Consider the following 19,252-nt stretch of genomic DNA (forward strand, 5'->3'; position numbering starts at 1 on the left):
TACGATGACTATACAAATGATTGTTACTCTTTTCCTGACCAAAATTTCGTAACATCTTTTAATACAACAATTTAGGTTATAAATATGTGCAAATATAATTGGCCATGATTTATGAATAAAACTTTAGGCAGCCGGGAATTAAAAAAAAGTTTAGAGATTACCGATTGTTACATTAAATTAGATAATGTGTATGGACGTGGATCACTCGTTGGCAGACAAGCGCGATAGCTAAGTGGTACGAAAAAGCTACGTGCAGCAGATTTGATTGAAGTATCTGCAAAAGCTTCCAGCTTTGACCTTGTACTAGTAGTGATGAAAAGAGAGATGGATGCATCGTTGGAGCCAGTAGTACGCGGCATAAAGAACGGATTGCTTTGACTTGCCTCGGTCGACCGATCCATGTGGTCGGTGGAATAATGCAAAAGCTAATAAAGCTTAAACGATTTGATTTGATGCAAAGATGATGGATCGAGCAGGCTGTGTTTTATCAAATCCAATCACCAGTAAAAGTTCCATTCCCTCGCCTTCCTAATTCGTTACAGAAATTCTCACCTGGAAAATTATAGTTTTTTTTTTTTTTGCGGGTGAGGAAATTTATAGTTAGGTTCAAAAGACTAGATATAATTTACAAATTACAGGAAGATGCTCTAGATATGATTATGGATCGAGCAGACTGTGTTTTTAAGTTGTTGATTGATGACGATCAGCATGCTTATGATCATGTTCAAATTTTCGATGGATCAGACGAACAAGATTGAATATGTCTTGATTTACAAACACAAAATTTACATAAGCATGCATGCATGCATGCATGTATAAGTTCATCCCTGTGTTCCATGACAAGTTGAGATTGGGCATTATGCATGCTAGGATTAGTAATCGATCTTGATCTCATGTCCATGACAGGGTTGGTGCTGCTCGTCGCGCTCCAGCATACCGGCGGCGATGGCACCGTCGTCCGTGTCTTCCACTCCACTGGGTTCAACAGGGTTGCAGCAGTAGTGCTCGAACTTGTCAGCAGCCGCCTGCGGGACGGAGACGAGCACGGTGACGCCTCCAGGGTCGCCTGCCACCGGGACGAACACGCAGTATATCTCGCTGGTGAGCGGGCCCATGTGCGCCGGCGTGCCAGCGCCGAAGTCGAGGTCCTCCAGCCCCAACCGCGTCCATGCCGAGATCACCAGGCTCGCCGACAGATCCGGCTTGGCTCCACCGCCCGTGCCGACGCGACGCTCCTCCAGGAGGTCCACCATGGACCGCACGTAGTCGTCGTCCACGCGCTCCTTGGCCTCCTGCACGAGCCGGATCACTGTCGCCGGCGCAGCCACCGCCGCCACCTGCCCCGCCGTAGACTCCGCGCACCCAAGCACGAAACCGTTGCCGTAGTATCCCTTGGGGAGCTCCGGCTTTAGGTGCCGCCGGGCATTCACCGAGAAGAGGAGCTTCACGCGGAGTGCCGCCGGCGGGTCCAGCGCGCGCACCCACGCGCGCCACACCGTGGCCGCCAGCGCCTCGAAGGAGGTGCAGCGCTTGAGCGCCTGCGCCGACAGCAGCAACTGCTTCTTGAGGTGCCCCAGGTGCGCCCCCGTGAAGGTGAGAGACATCGGCGAGAGCGGCTGGCCTAGCAGGTGGTCCAGGAGCGTGGGCTTGTCGTGGGCGACGGCGTCTTGGCAATACTCCGGGTGTGCGAACTCGACGCGCGGCGGGCAGCGCGGGCGCAGGGCGCGGCGGTCGTGGACCACGGGGTGCTCACCGGCACCGGCGATGTCGGACCTGGCGGCACGCGCCCATGCATGCAGGAACTGCGCCGTGCCGATGCCGTCGCAGAGGCAGTGGTTGATGGCCGTGCACAGCACCATGCCGCCGCAGCCGAGGTGGGTCACCTGCGATGCCATGCCGGCCATTCATGTGCTTGTCAGTCAGTGGCGCACTAGATTGCAGGTCTAAATCAAAGATCTATCTCGCAACATCAATGACCAAGATCACGATGGTGATGATCATGATTAGTCAGGCCGGAAGCTTGACAGTGATGGCACTGCAACATACACATGATCTAGTACTAGAAAGTGCTAATTACTGTGTTGCCAGTACAAAATCTGCAGAGGATCGGCGAGATGCAGCAGCTGAGAATTCAGTTTGAGCTAGGACAGGCCACCCCCACTGAACTCATAAAGCCACAGTTAAAGGCAGCACCTCAGTGGAGTGTAGTACTACTGTTTAGTAGATTATTTTCCAGTTGAATAAACAGTTAAACTAGATTCTAGTTTCAATTTCAACAATCCTAGAACAACACAAAGAGGATCAAGGATGCTGATGCTCCCTGCAGGCCTACATATATACTACTCGTAGCGTAGTAGATATCATATGATAAGGATTGAAATTTGAAAGTGAGAAAGATTGCCCCTGAAGATCTCATTCTGATCTAGCTAAGATATACACACCCAAGTCTTTGAGGAACAAAGCATATTTTGAGAAAATCAGATCGTGCATGTATCTGCCACTAATCATGATAAACTTGACAACATGCAAGTGGATTGGGTTGTTTGGAAGGACAAAGTGTGCCTGAGAAAATAAAGGTGGCGAGGCAAAGATGAGAGCTTTTGAGAAAGGTTGGCTGGACTCTCCTAACCCTATCTATCATTTGCTTTTGGCCAACTTTGCTGTCTCCTAAGCTCTGCAGGTCAGAGATCATACATCAATCACACTACTACTGGGACGATAACATAGTTTAGCAACAATCTTAATTACTCCCACTCAGTTAGATCTACTCAAGCAGTTTTTTCTTGGACGTACTGCACTGATTAACAAACTAATTCTATATGATATGATTACTGTACTCGAGCACTAGGCTGTTCTTTTTCAAGTCATGCAGGAGCAGCAGCTACAGCATAAAATCAAGCTTATTCCTGACCATCTACAGAAACCAAGCAGTGATAAATGGATAGATCTATAGATGCATGCAAAGGAAATTTGTGAAGAATAATTAGTGTAGGGGAGAATCATTTTTTGCTGCAAGGGAAATTTATTTGTAAAGAATAAAAAGCGTATTGTTGGTTAATTAACTAATTGATCGAGGGCAGAGTAGAGCAGAGTGGCAACTGGTGACTGACCTGGACGACGAGCGGTGGCACGCCGACGAAGCCGTGCGCGTCAACCCTGTACAGCAGCTTCCGCCACGACTTGTGCGGCGTGGCCCCGCCACCGCGGAGGAAGTCGGCTGCGGCGAGCCCGGGCAGGGAGCCCTCGGCGAACAGCGCCCCCTCGGCATTGCAGTCCACGGCGAGCTTCCCCTCCTCCTCGCCGTCGCCGGGACGGAGCCTCCCCGCCAGCGGGTAGTAGTCCACGAGGGCCTCGGCCAGCGCGGACCGGAGCGCGTCGGCGGGGACGGCGGCGCCGGCGGAGAAGACGTAGAGGTACTTGATGGAGAAGCGGAGGAAGCGCTGGTCGTCGAGGTTGGAGAGGTAGAGCTCGTGGCGCGGCGTGGGGCGGCGGGGCGGCACCAAGACCGGGTCGCCACGGTACTGCACCTCGCCGGAGACCTCCAGCCCCGTGTCCATGTCTGTCTCTCTTGCTGGTCTTTTTGGGCTTTGGCCACGGGCCTCTGCTCTGCTCGGCTTATATACCATGGAAGATATTATGCCGATGCATTTTTTTTTTTATTGATTGGTTAGTAAATTAATTCCGTATCATTTTCTCTATATGTGGCAGTAATTTAGGGCGTCTTTAATTTCTTCCTTGTCTACATGTGTTAGTACACGCGTATATTTGGGGAATACGCTTACTTTGATTATCCTTTTGAGTGTATCTCTCATTCATTTCGGGGTCTTTTCTTTTTGCTTGGTCCCATATAGGGCTGGACTGAAAGCTCATAGCTGACGAGCATAACAAGCTCTCGATATCTCGGACTGCTAAGCCCGTAGCTCAATTTTTAATAAACAGAGTCAATCACTAATTTCATCTTGTTAAACTTAACGGGCATAACGAACGAGTTTCATGAGCAACTCGTTAAGCTCGTTAGTACACCACGTCACATATTTTTATCTTACACGACATATTTTTATGGTACCTTGACACATCTAGTCAATGTAATCGACCCATTCCAACCAATAGTAGGCGGTAAGCTAATTCGCATCCTTCTATAGTCACCACGGTCCTTCATAAATATTACACCCATACACTCATTTTGTAGACTGTGGCACATCGTAGTCTGTTAACAAGTGCTCATGAGCACTCATGAGTTTAACGAGCTTTAACCGAACAGAGTTGAACATGATTTTTTTTTCTCGTTAAGCTTAACGAGTTGAGCCTTAACGAGCATGAGCTTAACAAGCCAAGCACCTTGTTAATTCATCTATAATCACATACCATGACAACAATGACTAGATCCGAATATTTAATGTGAAGAATAGCATGTGTGTTCCAATGCAACTAATCCTAGCAATACTACATTTACAAGATTTATTTCCACGGACGAAACTTACAGGGCGATGACCTAAGGTGATAAAAGGAGCATTACAATTACCCTATACTTCGATTTTAAAAGTATCGAGCATAATTTATATGCGGATATACCATCCCCTATACACATTCACACAACATTTATTGAAGACAAGAGTCATTGACGTAGCTTTTCAAAAAATTAATGTCACGATTTCAATAAAATACACCGAGTGTCAATCCATGTGGTTTATATCGAGTTCATACCCCATCCAGTTCATCGAAAAGTCTGAACTGTGGGGGTGCTATTTATGATAATGTTGACATTTATGTAGTGTAGAAGCGAAAAGTAATTCCCTCAGTTAAGAACCAGGGTTTATCGAACCAAATAGGAGATGTAACATGAATGAGATAAGCGGTACCTGCACACACACACACACAAAGCAAATAGTTGCACCTAATTAAGGCAAGAGGGTTTTCAATCCCCTTGTACTCGCTGACGGTGTCCTGGGCATGGGGGTACTAACCTAGCCCGTCCATGTACTTCGGGCTGGGCCGAAGGGCCCTCATTCTTAGCAAGATGGACTCTGAGGGCCACACACTGGGGAGAAGATTAGGATTGCATCTACCGAAGACTTGTCGTACACTCCAAGACCTCTTCCGCCGCCTCCATGACAAGATGCCAACCATGTAACCCTAGATAGCCTACTCGGCGTATATATAAGCCGAGGGGTTTAGCCTATAGAGAGGACATCAAGACAATCTCATTCTCCTAGCCCTAGAGTTAGAAGACATCTAAAGATCTCGATGTAGATAAAAAGAGCACCAAACAAAACAATGGTGTCCGCTTTGATGCAACAAACAACAATAGGAAAAAGGACACATATTATGGTTACATAGAGGAGATATGAGAACTTGACTATGGACCTTCTTTTAAAGTCCCTTTGTTTCGGTGCAACTGAGTGAATCTGACAGGAGGCGGGGTAAAGGTAGACATGCAATAAGGAATGACAACAGTGGATCTCAACAATCTTGGGTACACAGACGAACCGTTCGTCATAGCCAATGATGTGGCTCAGGTTTTCTATGTGAAGGACATGTCTATCAAACCGAGAAAAAGAAAAGATAAGGAAGCGAATACATCATACGATGAGCCAAAGCTCCACATAGTTCTTTCAGGGAAAAGAAACATCGTGGGAGTGAAGGACAAGACAAACATGTCAGAAGATTATAATAAGTTTGATGAAATTCCTCCCTTCATAGTGAAGACTGACCCAAGCATCCTGTTAAATGATGAAAATTCTCCATGATTATGGTGCAATCATAAGAAAGGAACATACACGAAGAAAAAGTTTTATACCCCAAGATCCCACTCTGGGATGTGACTGGTTTCACCGTCATCACTTTCTCTTTAGTGAGTTTTCAGACTTGTAGCTACAAAGTCCCACTTCGGACAAACCGGATGAAATCTTTGTAAGAGTTAGGGTATATATGTGTCTTAGTTGTTCCTAGGTGGACTCTAGAGCATCGGAATCCAACCAAAAAGCTAGGGCATTTTGGCATTTGAAACATGATTTTTGAATAATTATTTATTAAGTCATAAATTTTCAATTGTTTTGTAATTTTAGTATTTAATTATACAGAGGAGTTAATCAATGCAATTATTTCGAAACAAAATATGAATGTGTAGATTATGTTAAGATAAACAATTTGACATCTTATTTTATCCATTTGGCATAACATAACTGAACATATGAATTTTTAAAGTTTAAAATAATGTCTTCAATTATGTATTTAATTAATAAGTGCAAAATTAATTATGCAACTTCATGTCAAAATGATACTAGTTGATAGAAATCTTCAAGATGAATCCAAAAAATTTGAATCAACTCATTTGGTTTAGTTTTCAAATTGTTATGCATTTTACAAGAATTAATTTCAATCTGTAAACTTGAATCTGTCGAATAGCTTCTTTAAAATGAAAATTAATTGAAAGACACCTTTAGTCCAGGTTGCAACCATCAACTGGGACTAAATATTTCAGCTCCCGCGCGGAATTTTGGCCGCCGAAAAGGTTGGCCGTTAGTCTCGGTTCGTGGCTGGAGCCGGGACTAAAGGATCTTTAGTCCCCGTTCATGGCTGGAGCTGGGACTAAAGGTTGCGGGTATATAACTTTCAGGATTTGGTGTCCCGGTGCCAGCCACCGCCCCGGAGATCGAAGGAATAGATCCACCCCCTTGCCGCATCATCTTCGTCCTTGGCCACCACCGGCGAGCTCCCTCGAATTTGTCGTCCTCTGCTGCTCCCGAACCTCGTTGGGCCTTCTTGCGCCCCCGGTGAGCCCATGCTCCTCCCTCTTCCTCCTCTAGCTCGCGCTCGTCCTCTAGCCGCCGTAGCCGACACGACCGAGCTCTTCGTTGCCCTGCTCCGTCACCGCCATAGTTGGAGCCCTTGTGGGTTGTGTCTAACCGCACCATTATGCTCAGAGCACCACTGCGGCCCTGTAGTTCCCTCCAGCTCACTCCCCTGCTCCCCTAGCACCGTTCCCGATGAGCCCCGCCTACGACAGCCGCCCGCGCTCGACGCCACTCCCCGCCCAAACCAACACCATAGGGCGACGCGCGACACAACGCTCATTCTAAAACGACCGGCCACATCCCAAATGGGCCTCGGAGCCGCGTTTCCAGCCAACTCTAGCAATAGCCGAGCCCCTCCGCCGCAAAAACGGCTCACCGGAGCATCTCCAGCGCCGCCGCCTACATGGCACCGCCCGATCCCACCTCTAGTGATGCTGGCAGCTAGGGCCCGCGGCCAAGCTGACCATTGACCCCCAGTCAACTGGCTGACTAGGCAACGCTCATTCACTGCCAGTGGGGCCACCCCTAAACTAATTAGAACTTAATTAAATTAATTAATTAAATTACTTAGACACTAACATTTGGGCCTAGGAGGTTAGTTAGCTAATTGAGTTTACACTAGCAAAAAGGCTCGTGCGTTGCAATGGGGAAAAAATACCACACGCTCTTAATTTACAAAAAATGGTATATAATCTGAGAATTTGTAGCTACGGCACAAACAAAGATGGTCTTAATCTATAAAAGCGCAGTTTAAGATTCTACATGTGTTCTATTTCAATATGGCTTGCGTGTAGATTTAATCCGTACAAAGAAACGAGTAAGTGATCATGCATTTATTCATGTCATGCTCGGAACGGAGTGTTGTTACGGGAGAGTAAAGAAAAACGACAAAAATAAACGATGACACATTAGCACACTACGGAGACATGTGTGCATCAATGACAGTTTTAAGTTTAAGAATCACCAACTTATGGTAACTCTTGAACATTTTTTTGCACATGCATATTTCTTAAATACACGAAGAGTTGTTAAAAATGTTCTTAAAAAGATACATGATTCTTTAATCATAAAAGAGATTATTTTGTCTGGAAAAGAACATTTTTGTATGGTCTCCTACTGACGCAGATACTTGCGCCCCTATTTCATCACTATTTCTTGCCATATATGTAATATGTATTGGTCCGTGTTTCTTCACTATTTATATCTTATCAAACTTGTCTTTTATTTTTATTTTTGCATGCATGCCTCCTTTTTTTAACTTTTTTCATGCACGTCTCATCTTTATCGGATCTCCACTGCATTTTTTCTTTTATTTCTTTTATAGCAGACATCCCATATTTATTGGCTCGTTCTTTTATTTCTTTTCATGCATATCCTTATTTATTGGGTGCCTCTAGCAAATTTATTTTAAATTTCATGTCCAATCCTGATTTTGTTGGGGTGTTCATCCCTAATCTGAATCAGTACCGGTATGAAAAAAAGACGGATAATGTATTGTTGATTAACATTGCAGCTTAGATAGTATTTTTTAAAATTGTTAACAGGTAAAATAACATCATATTCAGATTCTACATATTATTCTAATCAAATTTCATATATAACATGTTAAATTTAGAATTATGGTTTAAAAGATATGAGTATTTTAAAAAGCATTTAATATGTACCGCGGGTTTAATGCCAGAAACAATAAAGGGTTTTCTATAAAATAGCAAAATGGACTAAGAATACCTATTTCTTTTATTAGTAGGTACAGATTTAAAACCTGTTTAGCCCAATATGTATGACAGGTGGGTCCTCGACATCAGTTTGACCAGTCAACTGACTGTGTTGACCGCTGATGTCATGATGACATCATGCTGATGCAATATTTTCATTTTTTGATTTAATAATAAATTCATAAAATATTTTAAACTTGGAAAATTAATATCAAATAATCTATAAGTCAGATAAAAATAATTTAGATATATGAAAAATGATCAGAAAAATAAGACGAATCCGAATATCCTATCCACGTACCCGTCACATGCCTCTAACACTGCAAACATGGAACCTTCCCCTTCGAATCGTTTGTCCGATAAATTCCTAGAGCCGGGAAAATATTCCGGGATATTTTCCCGCTCCACCTATAACACTTAGCACTGTGTTAGGCCACCCCTACATATCCTACTGTCATGTCATGCTTTCTGTTGCATTTGTATGCGTGTTATTTACTATTACCTACTTGCTTATCCTATATACTTAGTATAGGTTGGTAGTGATCCACCAGTGACCCGTCACCTTGTCCCACACCTTGGTAATTGGTGTTAGTTGCATAAGATCAAACCCATCATATCTCCATGTCATACTCATGCATCATATTGTTGCATTGTTGTGTATTGATTGCATCTCCGGTATTGTTCTTCTCATACTATGATTCATTTTTTGCTTATTGAATGCATTCTAATTTAAATACTAATTTTTTTTTATCTTTCTTCTAGATTAGTTAAGCTATGGACAATAGCGGCAGAGACCATCAAGAGGATATCTTCGACATGATACGCTCCTCCCAAAACCAAAAGAATGAACCAGATGGCGGCTTACAATTTCTGAACGACTCCGGTGAGGGACTTGAGTAAGAACCAAGAGACGAAGGGCAAACAAACAATGACGGCGAAGAAAATGTTAGACAATTAACAAAGTCCGGTAAGGTATATATAGGAAAATGGTTGTGTACTCCCGCTCCTCATATACCACATAGATGAATCTTTTATACCTCTTTATTATTTTTAATATATTTCATTAGTAATTATTAGATACCCTAAAATGAGTTTCATGAAAAAATTCATGTGAGTCTACATATTTTTAAATGTTTACGTATATACTGATGTATTTGTACGTGAAAAAGGTATATTACAAAAAATACGTCGCAGATGATATTTTTACAACAAAACTCGTATTGGGATATCTTAAAATATTTAATGAAGTATATTGAGAATAATAAAGAGGTATAATTAATGCGTATATGAGGTATATTGAGGATGAAAATACATACTCTCAAGAGTACAGAAGAGGAGTCCCATATTGAGGTATATGAGGTATATTGAAGATAGAGTAGCACTATTCTAATTCCAGGATAACTATTTGGATCACGGCGCGCCTTATAAGGGCCCGATGAGATGTTCCCGAACTAGCCGAACCCGTGCGCCCACGATCCGTTCCCAGACCCGCATCCCCTCGATCCTGTTCCTAACCCCCCACCCCCTCGATCCCGTCCCTAATCCCCCATCCCCTCGATCCGATCGGCGGCTACCCGCCCAGAATCAGGCCACCACCGTCGCCGCCCTCCCGAAGCGCGCCACCACCGCCGCCCAGCCCCACGGCGCGCAGCTCCTGGCCACCCAGCGAGCTGCCGCCCCGCCCCCCGATGCACCGCCTCCGTACCTCCCAGCGCGCTGCCGCCCTTCCCCATGGCGCCCCGCAGCTCCGCGAGGCCTCCCGACCACCGCTGGCGGGCGCTGCTCCACCATCCCCAGGCCGCACCGCTCCTCCCCTGGAGCTTCCCCAACAAGGATCTGGATCGGGGCCATCCAAGTGCTTGCCTGTATACCTTACCTAGGCTAAGTTGTGACCTTCATGCCTGTATCTTCTCCAAGTTGTTGTTGCCATGGCCGCCGGTAGTGATGTTTCCCACCAAGCCAAGTATGTCGTGCTCCATCTTGCATCACTAGTAGAAAAAGGGTCTTTAGTCCCGGTTCATAAGGGCCTTTAGTCCCGGTTCTGGAACCGGGACTAAAGGGTCGGTACTAATGCCTCTACCTTTAGTCCCGGTTCAATCCAGAACCGGAACTAAAGGGCGCGGCCACGTGGAGCTCCACATTTAGTCCCGGTTGGTAACACCAACCGGGACTAAAGGAAATTTTATGATTTTTTTGAAAAAAAAATATTTTTTTTATTTTCAAATTTCTGAATTTTTTTAACCTCTAGTCTGTAATCATCACCCCTCATCACTTCTCAATTTATCCTCTAATCACCCCTCATCATTCCAAATCATCTAACTTCCCGAACGGTCACCCATCCTCCCACTCCCCCAGTTTCATAGTTTTATTTTGAAACTATTGTTTTAAAAAACAACAATTATTTAGTAACACTAATATTTCTTGAATAATTAGTTTAACCATTGTTTGACCACAGTTTGACCAGATTTGACCAAAATTGAAATAACTGAAATAATTATTTAGTAACACTAATATTCTAGAATAATTAGTTTGACCATAGTTTGCCCACTGTTTGAATTTTTTCGATTTTTTTCACTCTAGATCTTAAAAGCCCCGTAACTTGTTTTCTATTAGGTTTTTGAGGATTTTGAAAATGTTTAACGAGGTTCCCCGGTTAAATTCGGATGTAACTTTTCGAGTAGATGATTTTTCATATAAAAAACTTTTTCATCCGAGTTAGTATGCAAAAGTTATGCCCATTTTTACAAATTTCAGAGAGATTTTGCAAATAAAGTCAAAATTCACATTTGCAAATTTTCCCAACAACTAGACCACATATCACATGGAAAACTTATTTTCTTTTATTTTTTGACATTTCCATCATTTTCTTTTATTTTTTTTAAACTGAAAAGGCGATCCACCGGGGGTGAGGGGGTAGAGTTTGAAAATGGGACCTTTAGTACCGGTTCGTGGCACGAACCGGGACTAAAGGTCTCAACCCCATTAGTCCCGGTTCGTGCCTCAAACCGGGACTAAAGGTCTAATATTTAGTTCCGGTTTGAGACACGAACCAGGACCAATGGTTGTGGGCCAGGAGCGAGGCCCATTGGTCCCGGTTCATCCCACCAACCGGGACCAAAAGGTCCAGATGAACCGGGACCAATAGCCCACGTAGCCCGGCCGGCCCCCTGGGCTCACGAACCGGGACCAATGCCCCCATTGATCCCGGTTCTGGACTGAACCGGGACTAATGGGCTGACCTGGCCTGGACCAAAGCCCTGTTTTCTACTAGTGCATGACTCTGAAGAAGTAGCAGGTCAAGAGATACGGCCTTCTTCGGCAGGGATTGAGTGCGGGGTGTACAAGGCCGAGGATGACGCTGCTTGTGTCTAGCGTCACCAAGATCCTCCCGAGTTGCTCTGACCACGGTCATGCGGGCGCCTGAACCGAAGTGGAAATGATCATCTCTAGCTTGCGGGTTCAGTTGCTAAGCATGAGCAGAGACAAAGTTAAAAGGAGGAAGGAGAACAAAGAATAAACATGTGGTGGTGGTTAGTTCTAGGAGAGAAGATGTACAGATAAGGACGAAAAGGTGTGGCGTGAAAACAAGCACAGCCTTGTGTAAAAAATATACTATTTGTTTGGAGAAGAACATGCGTGGGTACTGCTAATGCTACTTGCATTCTGCAAACAGCGTACTAGTTAAAGTTTTCTTTTAAACATTTTAATTAAAGGTTTTTTGACTGACGAGTGTTGATTTCACGGGAGTTACTACCAAACCCATCTAGTTATACAAAAGAGACGTTTCAAAAATACAACAATCCCAATATCAAAGAGTGTTGTTGAGCAGTTCATGCATTTAGGAAAAACATAGTTCAAAGGACATTTAAAAAAGATAGTTTGGAGACATGAAATGGGGAAGTTTGCAAAAAATCAGAACACTGCACACAAAAAATGAATTAAGTAAAAAATTATTCAGTGAAGTCGGCCGAGAAGCGCATTTTTTAGTTTGAAAAAAGAACAAAATAGATAACTTAATTGTGTGTGTACCGGCCTATGTGGTTTACTGAGTATCATCTTATTTTGGTTTAAAAAAATATCAAATTAAAATGAAACAACAACGTGTGTATCTTACATTTATAAACAAAGCAAGAAGTACAAATTAAAAAATAGAGTAGTTCAAAGTTTATTAAAATGCATTTTCCCCAATTTTTAAAAAAGAAACCAAGAAGATTAACTTTAAATTTTAATATTTTAATGTTTACAAATAAAATATTCAGTTTGATGACTATAAAAACGTACTTTCCCTGTTTCTAAAAAAATAGAAGTTTAATTAAAACTAACGGAGCGGTTCGATGTTTATTACAAAAACAAAAAAACTTCAAATTAAAAATAACAGAGCGGTCCTATGTTTATTAAAAAATGATGTTTCCCGGTTCTAAAACCACTAGAAGTTCAATTTTCAATAATGAAGTGGTTAGATATTTTTTAGAAAATTAGGATTTCTTCATTCCTAAAACAAATCAAACGAAGAAGTTCAAATATAAATAACGAAGAGGTCCAATGTCTATTACTAAAGTAGGGTTTTCCCATTACTAAAAAGAAGTAAAACCAAGAAGTTCAAATTAACAAAATAGAGTGTTTCCATGTTTATATAACAAAGAAGAAAATGAAGCGTCACCTAGAAAAATGTTAACTCTTGAAGTTCAAATTTAATAAATTGAAAGATTCAAATAAAATGTTATGGATGTAAAAAATCTCCCAAGGATTTTTGTATTATTGAAATAGGATAACAAAAATATTCAAATAAAAAACAGGAAAGAAGCTCAAACTATGTAACAAAAAAAATATTATCCATGTTTAAAAAAACCCCAAGAAGGTCAAATTAAAATAACGGAGCACTTCAAAAAAAGTTTATAAGAACATTAGAACTTCTTTCAATTGGAATATATTTGGTTTAATAAAAATGTCCACCTACTATATCGAAATAAATCGTTTGGAAGTTTTGTATATACCGTTCAAAACAAGTTTATTACATAACTAGTACTTTTCCCATTACTAATGAATAACACCATCCTAATTAAAAAAATGAAGGTGTATAATATTTATAAAAATATCAGATTTTCCCAGATACTAAAGATTAAAACCAAGAAGTTCAATTTAAAAAGCAGAGCCGTTTGATATTTATTTGAAAACTCGGTTTCTTCGGTTACTAAAGAATAAGATCGATTCAAAATAATGAAGAAATTTAATGCTTCTAACAAAACTCCAATTTTCACAATCCTAAAAAGCACACAAAGAAGTCAAAAAAAGTTAGAGCGGTTCGATGTCTATAAAAAACTCAGATTTTTTCATTACTAAAGTGAAATATGGAGAAGTTTAAATTGACAACAGATGGAAGTTCATGTACTCCATGGTGTGCCTTTTGTATGAGAAAAAAGAGTAAAAAGGCGAAGTCCAAAATTCTTCTTGCTAGAAGTTCAAGTGCACAGACCGAGAAATTCAAAAGGTTCCTCTTGTTCAACAAGTTTCCACAACGGAAGCTCAAATTAAAATAATAAAAAATAATTTAGAAAAATTAATTAGAAAAAGAATGTGGAGAGGGTCCAATATTTATGAGAAAACTAGGATATTTTGATGCTAAAATAAATAAACCAAGAAGTCCAAATTATATAAAAAAAGAGAAGTTCAATATTTATAAAAAACAAAGGTTTTCTTCGTTAGTAAAGAATAAAATTAAAGAAGTTCAAATTAAAATAAGAGTAGTTTGATGTTTATGGAAAACTCAAATTCTTTCCATTTCTAGGAAAAATAAAAGTATGAGGTTCAATTTAAAAAAATGTTTGATGCTTATTTGAAAACATATTTTTTCTAAGAATAAGACTAAGAAGTTCAATCTGAAATAACAGAGAAGTTCGAAGTATATAAAAAAATCGGATTTGTTGCAAGCCGTTCGACCTCCAATTACATGTTTTAAAATGGCAAAAAAATGACGTTCAACCTTCAATTGTGTGTAATTCGACGTATACACAAAAATGTGACAGAAGTTCAAGGTGAAAACAGCGGGAAGTTCAACTAGTATAGGAAATGTGTTTTAGATAGGAATATAAGAATAGAAAATAAAAAGCTTAGAAAGTTTATTGCAAGAAGTTCACGTGCTCCTCCTAGTGAAGTTCAAGATCTCTAGTGCGAGACGTCCAACCTTCAATTACATGTAAAAAACAGGCAAAAAACGACGTTGTTTTTTCCATTTTTAAAACTACTCTCAAACGACAAAAAATTGTAACGTTTGTCTATATGAAAAAGATGCTCCTATTCATAAGCTTTCCAACGGTATATTATATGTTACATTCCGATGTACAATTTAAAAGTTTCATGTATACCAATTAAAACACATTTTTGTGTAATGAAAAAATTATTTTGAACCGTCACAAGTATGAAAAAATGATAAATGCGGGAAAGTTGCGTGTTTTCAACAGCTTTTCATTGATATATCATTTGCTCAATTCTGGTAAGTGGTTGGGGAGTTACGGGTAAAAAATAACACGTGAAAAATAGAGTGAAGTTCAAAAAGAATTGATCCAGAAGTTCAATCTCTTCACGAAGTGCTTTTTCGGAGACTCTGTTATTTCGATGAAGGCAGAATGCGTGATCTCAGAAGTTCAGATCGATAACTGCCAGAAGTTCACGTAGTACAAGGTGTGCATTTTGTATTTAAAAAATAATGAAAATGCAAAGCCTAAAGTTTTCTTGCTAGAAGTTCAAGTGCTCGGCCGGAGAAAGTTCAAAAATTCTTGTGATAGAGGTGAAAACAACACAAAAGTTCAACTACTGCAAACGAAAATACGTCGCAGAAGTTCAACGTGAAAACAGCAGGAAGTTCACCTACTACATTGAATGAATTTCAGATGAAAAACTTTCAAAATCGTCGCGAGTATGAAAAAATGATCAACACGGGAAAGTTGCGTGTTTACAGCAGCTTTCCATCGGTATATCACCCGCTCAATTCCCGTGAGTGAGATGGAGAGCTACGAGCAATGGATGAAGATCTACGAGCAAAAAAATCACGTGAAAAACAGAGTGGAGTTCAGGTACACGCACCGAGAAGTTCAGGTTCTTCACGCGGTGCATTTTCAAAGAATCTGTTTAGCGATAAGGCAGAACGAGTGATCCCGCCGTTGTCGGAATTACTTGAAAACGGCTAGGAATCAGAGAAAACCATCAACATGAAAAAGTTTCGCATTTTCCGTAGCTTTTCAACGGTATATTATTTGCCCAATTCCGACAAAGTTTGTAGAAATTATGGCGAAAGTACGTTTTTCGCCATATTCGAAACTGACTTAAAACCGTAAAGAATTGGGAGAAACAATACATACCAAAAAGTTTCGCATTTGTTCAAGCTTTCCAACGCCATATCATTTGCTGCATTCGGACGCACGGTTAAAAATTAGCTCGAAAATACGAACTCGGTAGGACTTGGACCATTTTCTAAATTACTCTTAAACCATTCAAAATTAGAAAAAACTTTCAAGATGAAAAAGTAGCGCATTTTCATAAGCTTTCCAACACCATATCGTATGCCTCCATTGGATTAGCCGTTCAGAAATGACATCGAAAAAACGAACTCAGTTGTTTGGTTTATGAAATTTTACGTTTTTTCAAATTACTCTTTAACCATAGGGAATTAGAAAAAACTTTCAGCATATGGAAGGAGCGGTTTTGCAGCAGCTTTCCAACGCCATATTATATGCCTCATTTCGATAAATGGTTTAGAAATGCGATCGAAAATACGATTCACGTTTTTTATGCGAAGAAAAAACAGTTTTCAAAACTGCTCTTAAACCGCTTATATTTTGCCAAATATTTAAGTTGGGTCATGATATTGGTGTCCATAGCTTTCCAACGGTATATCGCAAGCCCCGTTTGGGCAATGTTGGCGGAAGTTCAACCGAGTTCACAGGGAACTTTAACGTACTACTAGCGGGGCAGGTCAGGTTGTGATCAGAATATTATTCTGATCCCGTGATTAGAATAGTGTTTATATATATATATATATACTAATATATTCATATTGATCTCCTTCTTTAAAGATGGAAGAGATGCGGGAGAAGCTCTGACCAGAGAACCACATAGTTATAATTCAAGAGGAAATTACTGGATTTTTGCTTACGAAGTCATATCTGAAAGGGGAGAATACCAATATATGGTCGTACGAGAAATTATATTATATATGCATGATCGTATGAGAAATAATATTATATGCATAACATGTACAGTATATAGTAGCGTAAAATATGTTTGAAATGAAAAAGAATTGAATGGAAAACACAAAATGGAAAGAAAAAATAAACCATAAAACTTAAAACCCTAAACCCAACACAAAATCCTTAGTCCCGGTTGATGTCACAACCGGAACTAAAGGTCTTCCAACCCCCAGCGCTAGCTCGCAGCCACGTCGAGGGACCTTCCTGGTTGGTATTGCCAATCGGGACTAAAGGTCCTCCAGCCCCCGGCGCGCGCTCACGTCAACTTGGAGGGACTTTAGTCCCGGGTTATGGCCAACCGGGACTAAAGGGTGGGGGTTTTTAGTCCCAATTTTGTTGTCTCGGTTAGTGACCCGGGACTAAAGGTCGTTGCCAACCGGGACTAAAGTCCCGTTTTCCACTAATGGTGCATGCCCAGTATTTGTTTCCAAATAAATAAACACATGTAATCAAATTCACGATAATACATTTAGTCAAAGTGTCAAACATTTATAATTTAACAAATTAGTATATTCAATATAGGATTAAAACATGCATGGTGTACACTCCTAGGAAGTTTACAATGCAAATGTAGCTAGGTATACACCGATATGTGGTGCATGTACAAGCCGATACACATACACACAACACTAGCACAAGAGAGGCAAGCCAAACGAGCCAACCAATATAGATGTTGGTATATATCGACCGATCTTCTGATGTGGTGCATGCAAACTCTCTAAAAATAAAATTGGCTGCAAACCAATATAGATGTTGGTATATATCGACGGATCTTCTGATGGATGACTAATTAATGCCCACACACATATATATGTTGTCTTGGATCATCTGATTATCAATACTTCAACATGCCCCATCTGTACCCATGCTCATCGACCAGATCTTGTCGGTGGGTGTTGCACCACCGTTGCCCTCATGTGACACCATGGATGAAAGCCTACTTCCAGCGTTCTTATGGAAGATCCTGCAAACCACATACTCCTGCCAACATACATAAACTGAATCAGTGCAAATAAATTATGGTCAATAGCTAGGTATGTACTTGTGTATGGACGGACGACCATGTTCATGGTTTGACTACGTACTACCATACTCTAGGTTTAAATACCTTGGAAGACATGTTAATAGAAGCAGCATTTCCTATGGCAGTGGGCAGGCCGGTTGTTGACTGCTTGTTGATCTCGAGCCTGTACTCGTGCATGACCCAGTTGGTCTTCTCCCCGCTGGGAGCTCTGCCCTTGTAGAACACCAATGTCTTCTTCATGCCGATGAGCATGGACGTGCAATGTGGATTGACGATCTCCTTGTCCTTACCCGTGGCCTTCCAGTAGCCAGCCTTTGTGGCTCGGTTGGTTCGTATTCCGGTGGGGTACTTGCGGTCCTTCTGGCAGTAAAAGTACCACTCGTTCTCCCCCATCTTGGCCTTCTTGGGAAGTTCCCATGGCTCGTTCTTGTTCAGGTCCACCTCACCGATCGCTGTGGCGTCGAATGCTGGGTTGAGAATCTTAGGGGCAAGGTAGGAGGTGATGATCTCCTCATCAGTAGGGTGGAACCTGAACCCCATTGGAAGCTCCAACTGTTGTTGTTGCTGCTGAACTTGAAGGTGGTCTGCCATGGCAGAGGCTCTATAGGATCACTGTATGAACTATGGAACGAATTTAATGAGCTAGATATATGAGGGGAGGTCCTTAAATAGGAGTGAATGCGTGTACTGGCAAGGCGCTTGCCAAAGAAGCATCGACATTTTTATGCCTTTGTTTAATTGTGTTCCTACTGGCAATGGATGGATAGAGATAGCTTCCTTGTCTTTACAACTGTGCTTCACTTGTCCTATTTTCAGGGCTACACCCTGGTAGTGACAGGTGACGGGTCTCTCGAGCCTTTCTAGGCCATGGTCATGCCAGATTGCACAATTGGTTTTGTTTTCATTCTTGTTAGCGTATGAATATGCGGTCCTCTACCCACCTGCTCGTCCGATCTACATGTTCTGTTGCTGTTGCCGCCTAGCTTTGTTAGGTAAAGCAAATAGACACCCACATTTGTATGTATCTATTAGCTGCGTGTGCATATGTAGCCCTGCTATTGTTCTAATTTATATGGCGTTTAATCGGGATGTATCATGTGTCAACTATATGTACTATACATTTCACCGTTATGTATTTACCACATACTATATTTTTGAGAAGAAAAAAATTACCACATACTGAAGCTCCTGCATGTTTACGCAAAACGACGTATGTTTTCATAGTCCCAATGGATGGTACAATTTTCCATAGTTAGCCTAATCTAACAATACATGGGAAGATAATTCACCATGTCGGGCGTGAGGTGGTGAATGTGGGTGTCAGCTACATCCAGGGGCACGTTACTCCTGCATTATGCACACATGCACCACAAGCGCGGCCATGCAACAAGATGATTAATCTCTATCTCCCAAAAAACGATGGCGCCGTGAACCAACCTGTTGTTGGATGGTTAGAGGGGCTGTGGTATCCCCAGC

The 19,252-nt window shown here is 41.5% G+C and overlaps 2 protein-coding genes across 2 annotated transcripts; both read right to left on the bottom strand.

The window, feature by feature from the left end:
• Positions 1–712: 712 nt before the first annotated feature.
• LOC147978410 (alcohol acyltransferase 9-like) lies at positions 713–3,607 on the bottom strand. Its single transcript, XM_087546260.1, has 2 exons — positions 3,111–3,607; positions 713–1,883 (listed from the first exon to the last, which is right to left on the bottom strand). Exons 1-2 carry the CDS (start codon positions 3,555–3,557, stop codon positions 873–875), a joined length of 1,458 nt encoding a protein of 485 aa, XP_087402386.1. The 5' UTR covers positions 3,558–3,607; the 3' UTR covers positions 713–872.
• Positions 3,608–17,345: 13,738 nt separating this feature from the next.
• Positions 17,346–18,422, bottom strand: LOC125547897 (NAC domain-containing protein 100-like). The gene is made up of 2 exons (XM_048711637.2): positions 17,861–18,422; positions 17,346–17,733 (listed from the first exon to the last, which is right to left on the bottom strand). Exons 1-2 carry the CDS (start codon positions 18,365–18,367, stop codon positions 17,596–17,598), a joined length of 645 nt encoding a protein of 214 aa, XP_048567594.1. The 5' UTR covers positions 18,368–18,422; the 3' UTR covers positions 17,346–17,595.
• Positions 18,423–19,252: the final 830 nt, after the last annotated feature.

This window comes from Triticum urartu, chromosome 3A (genome assembly GCF_056163025.1).
Source record: "Triticum urartu cultivar PI428250 chromosome 3A, HENAU_Tu73, whole genome shotgun sequence".
NCBI lineage: Eukaryota > Viridiplantae > Streptophyta > Magnoliopsida > Poales > Poaceae > Triticum > Triticum urartu.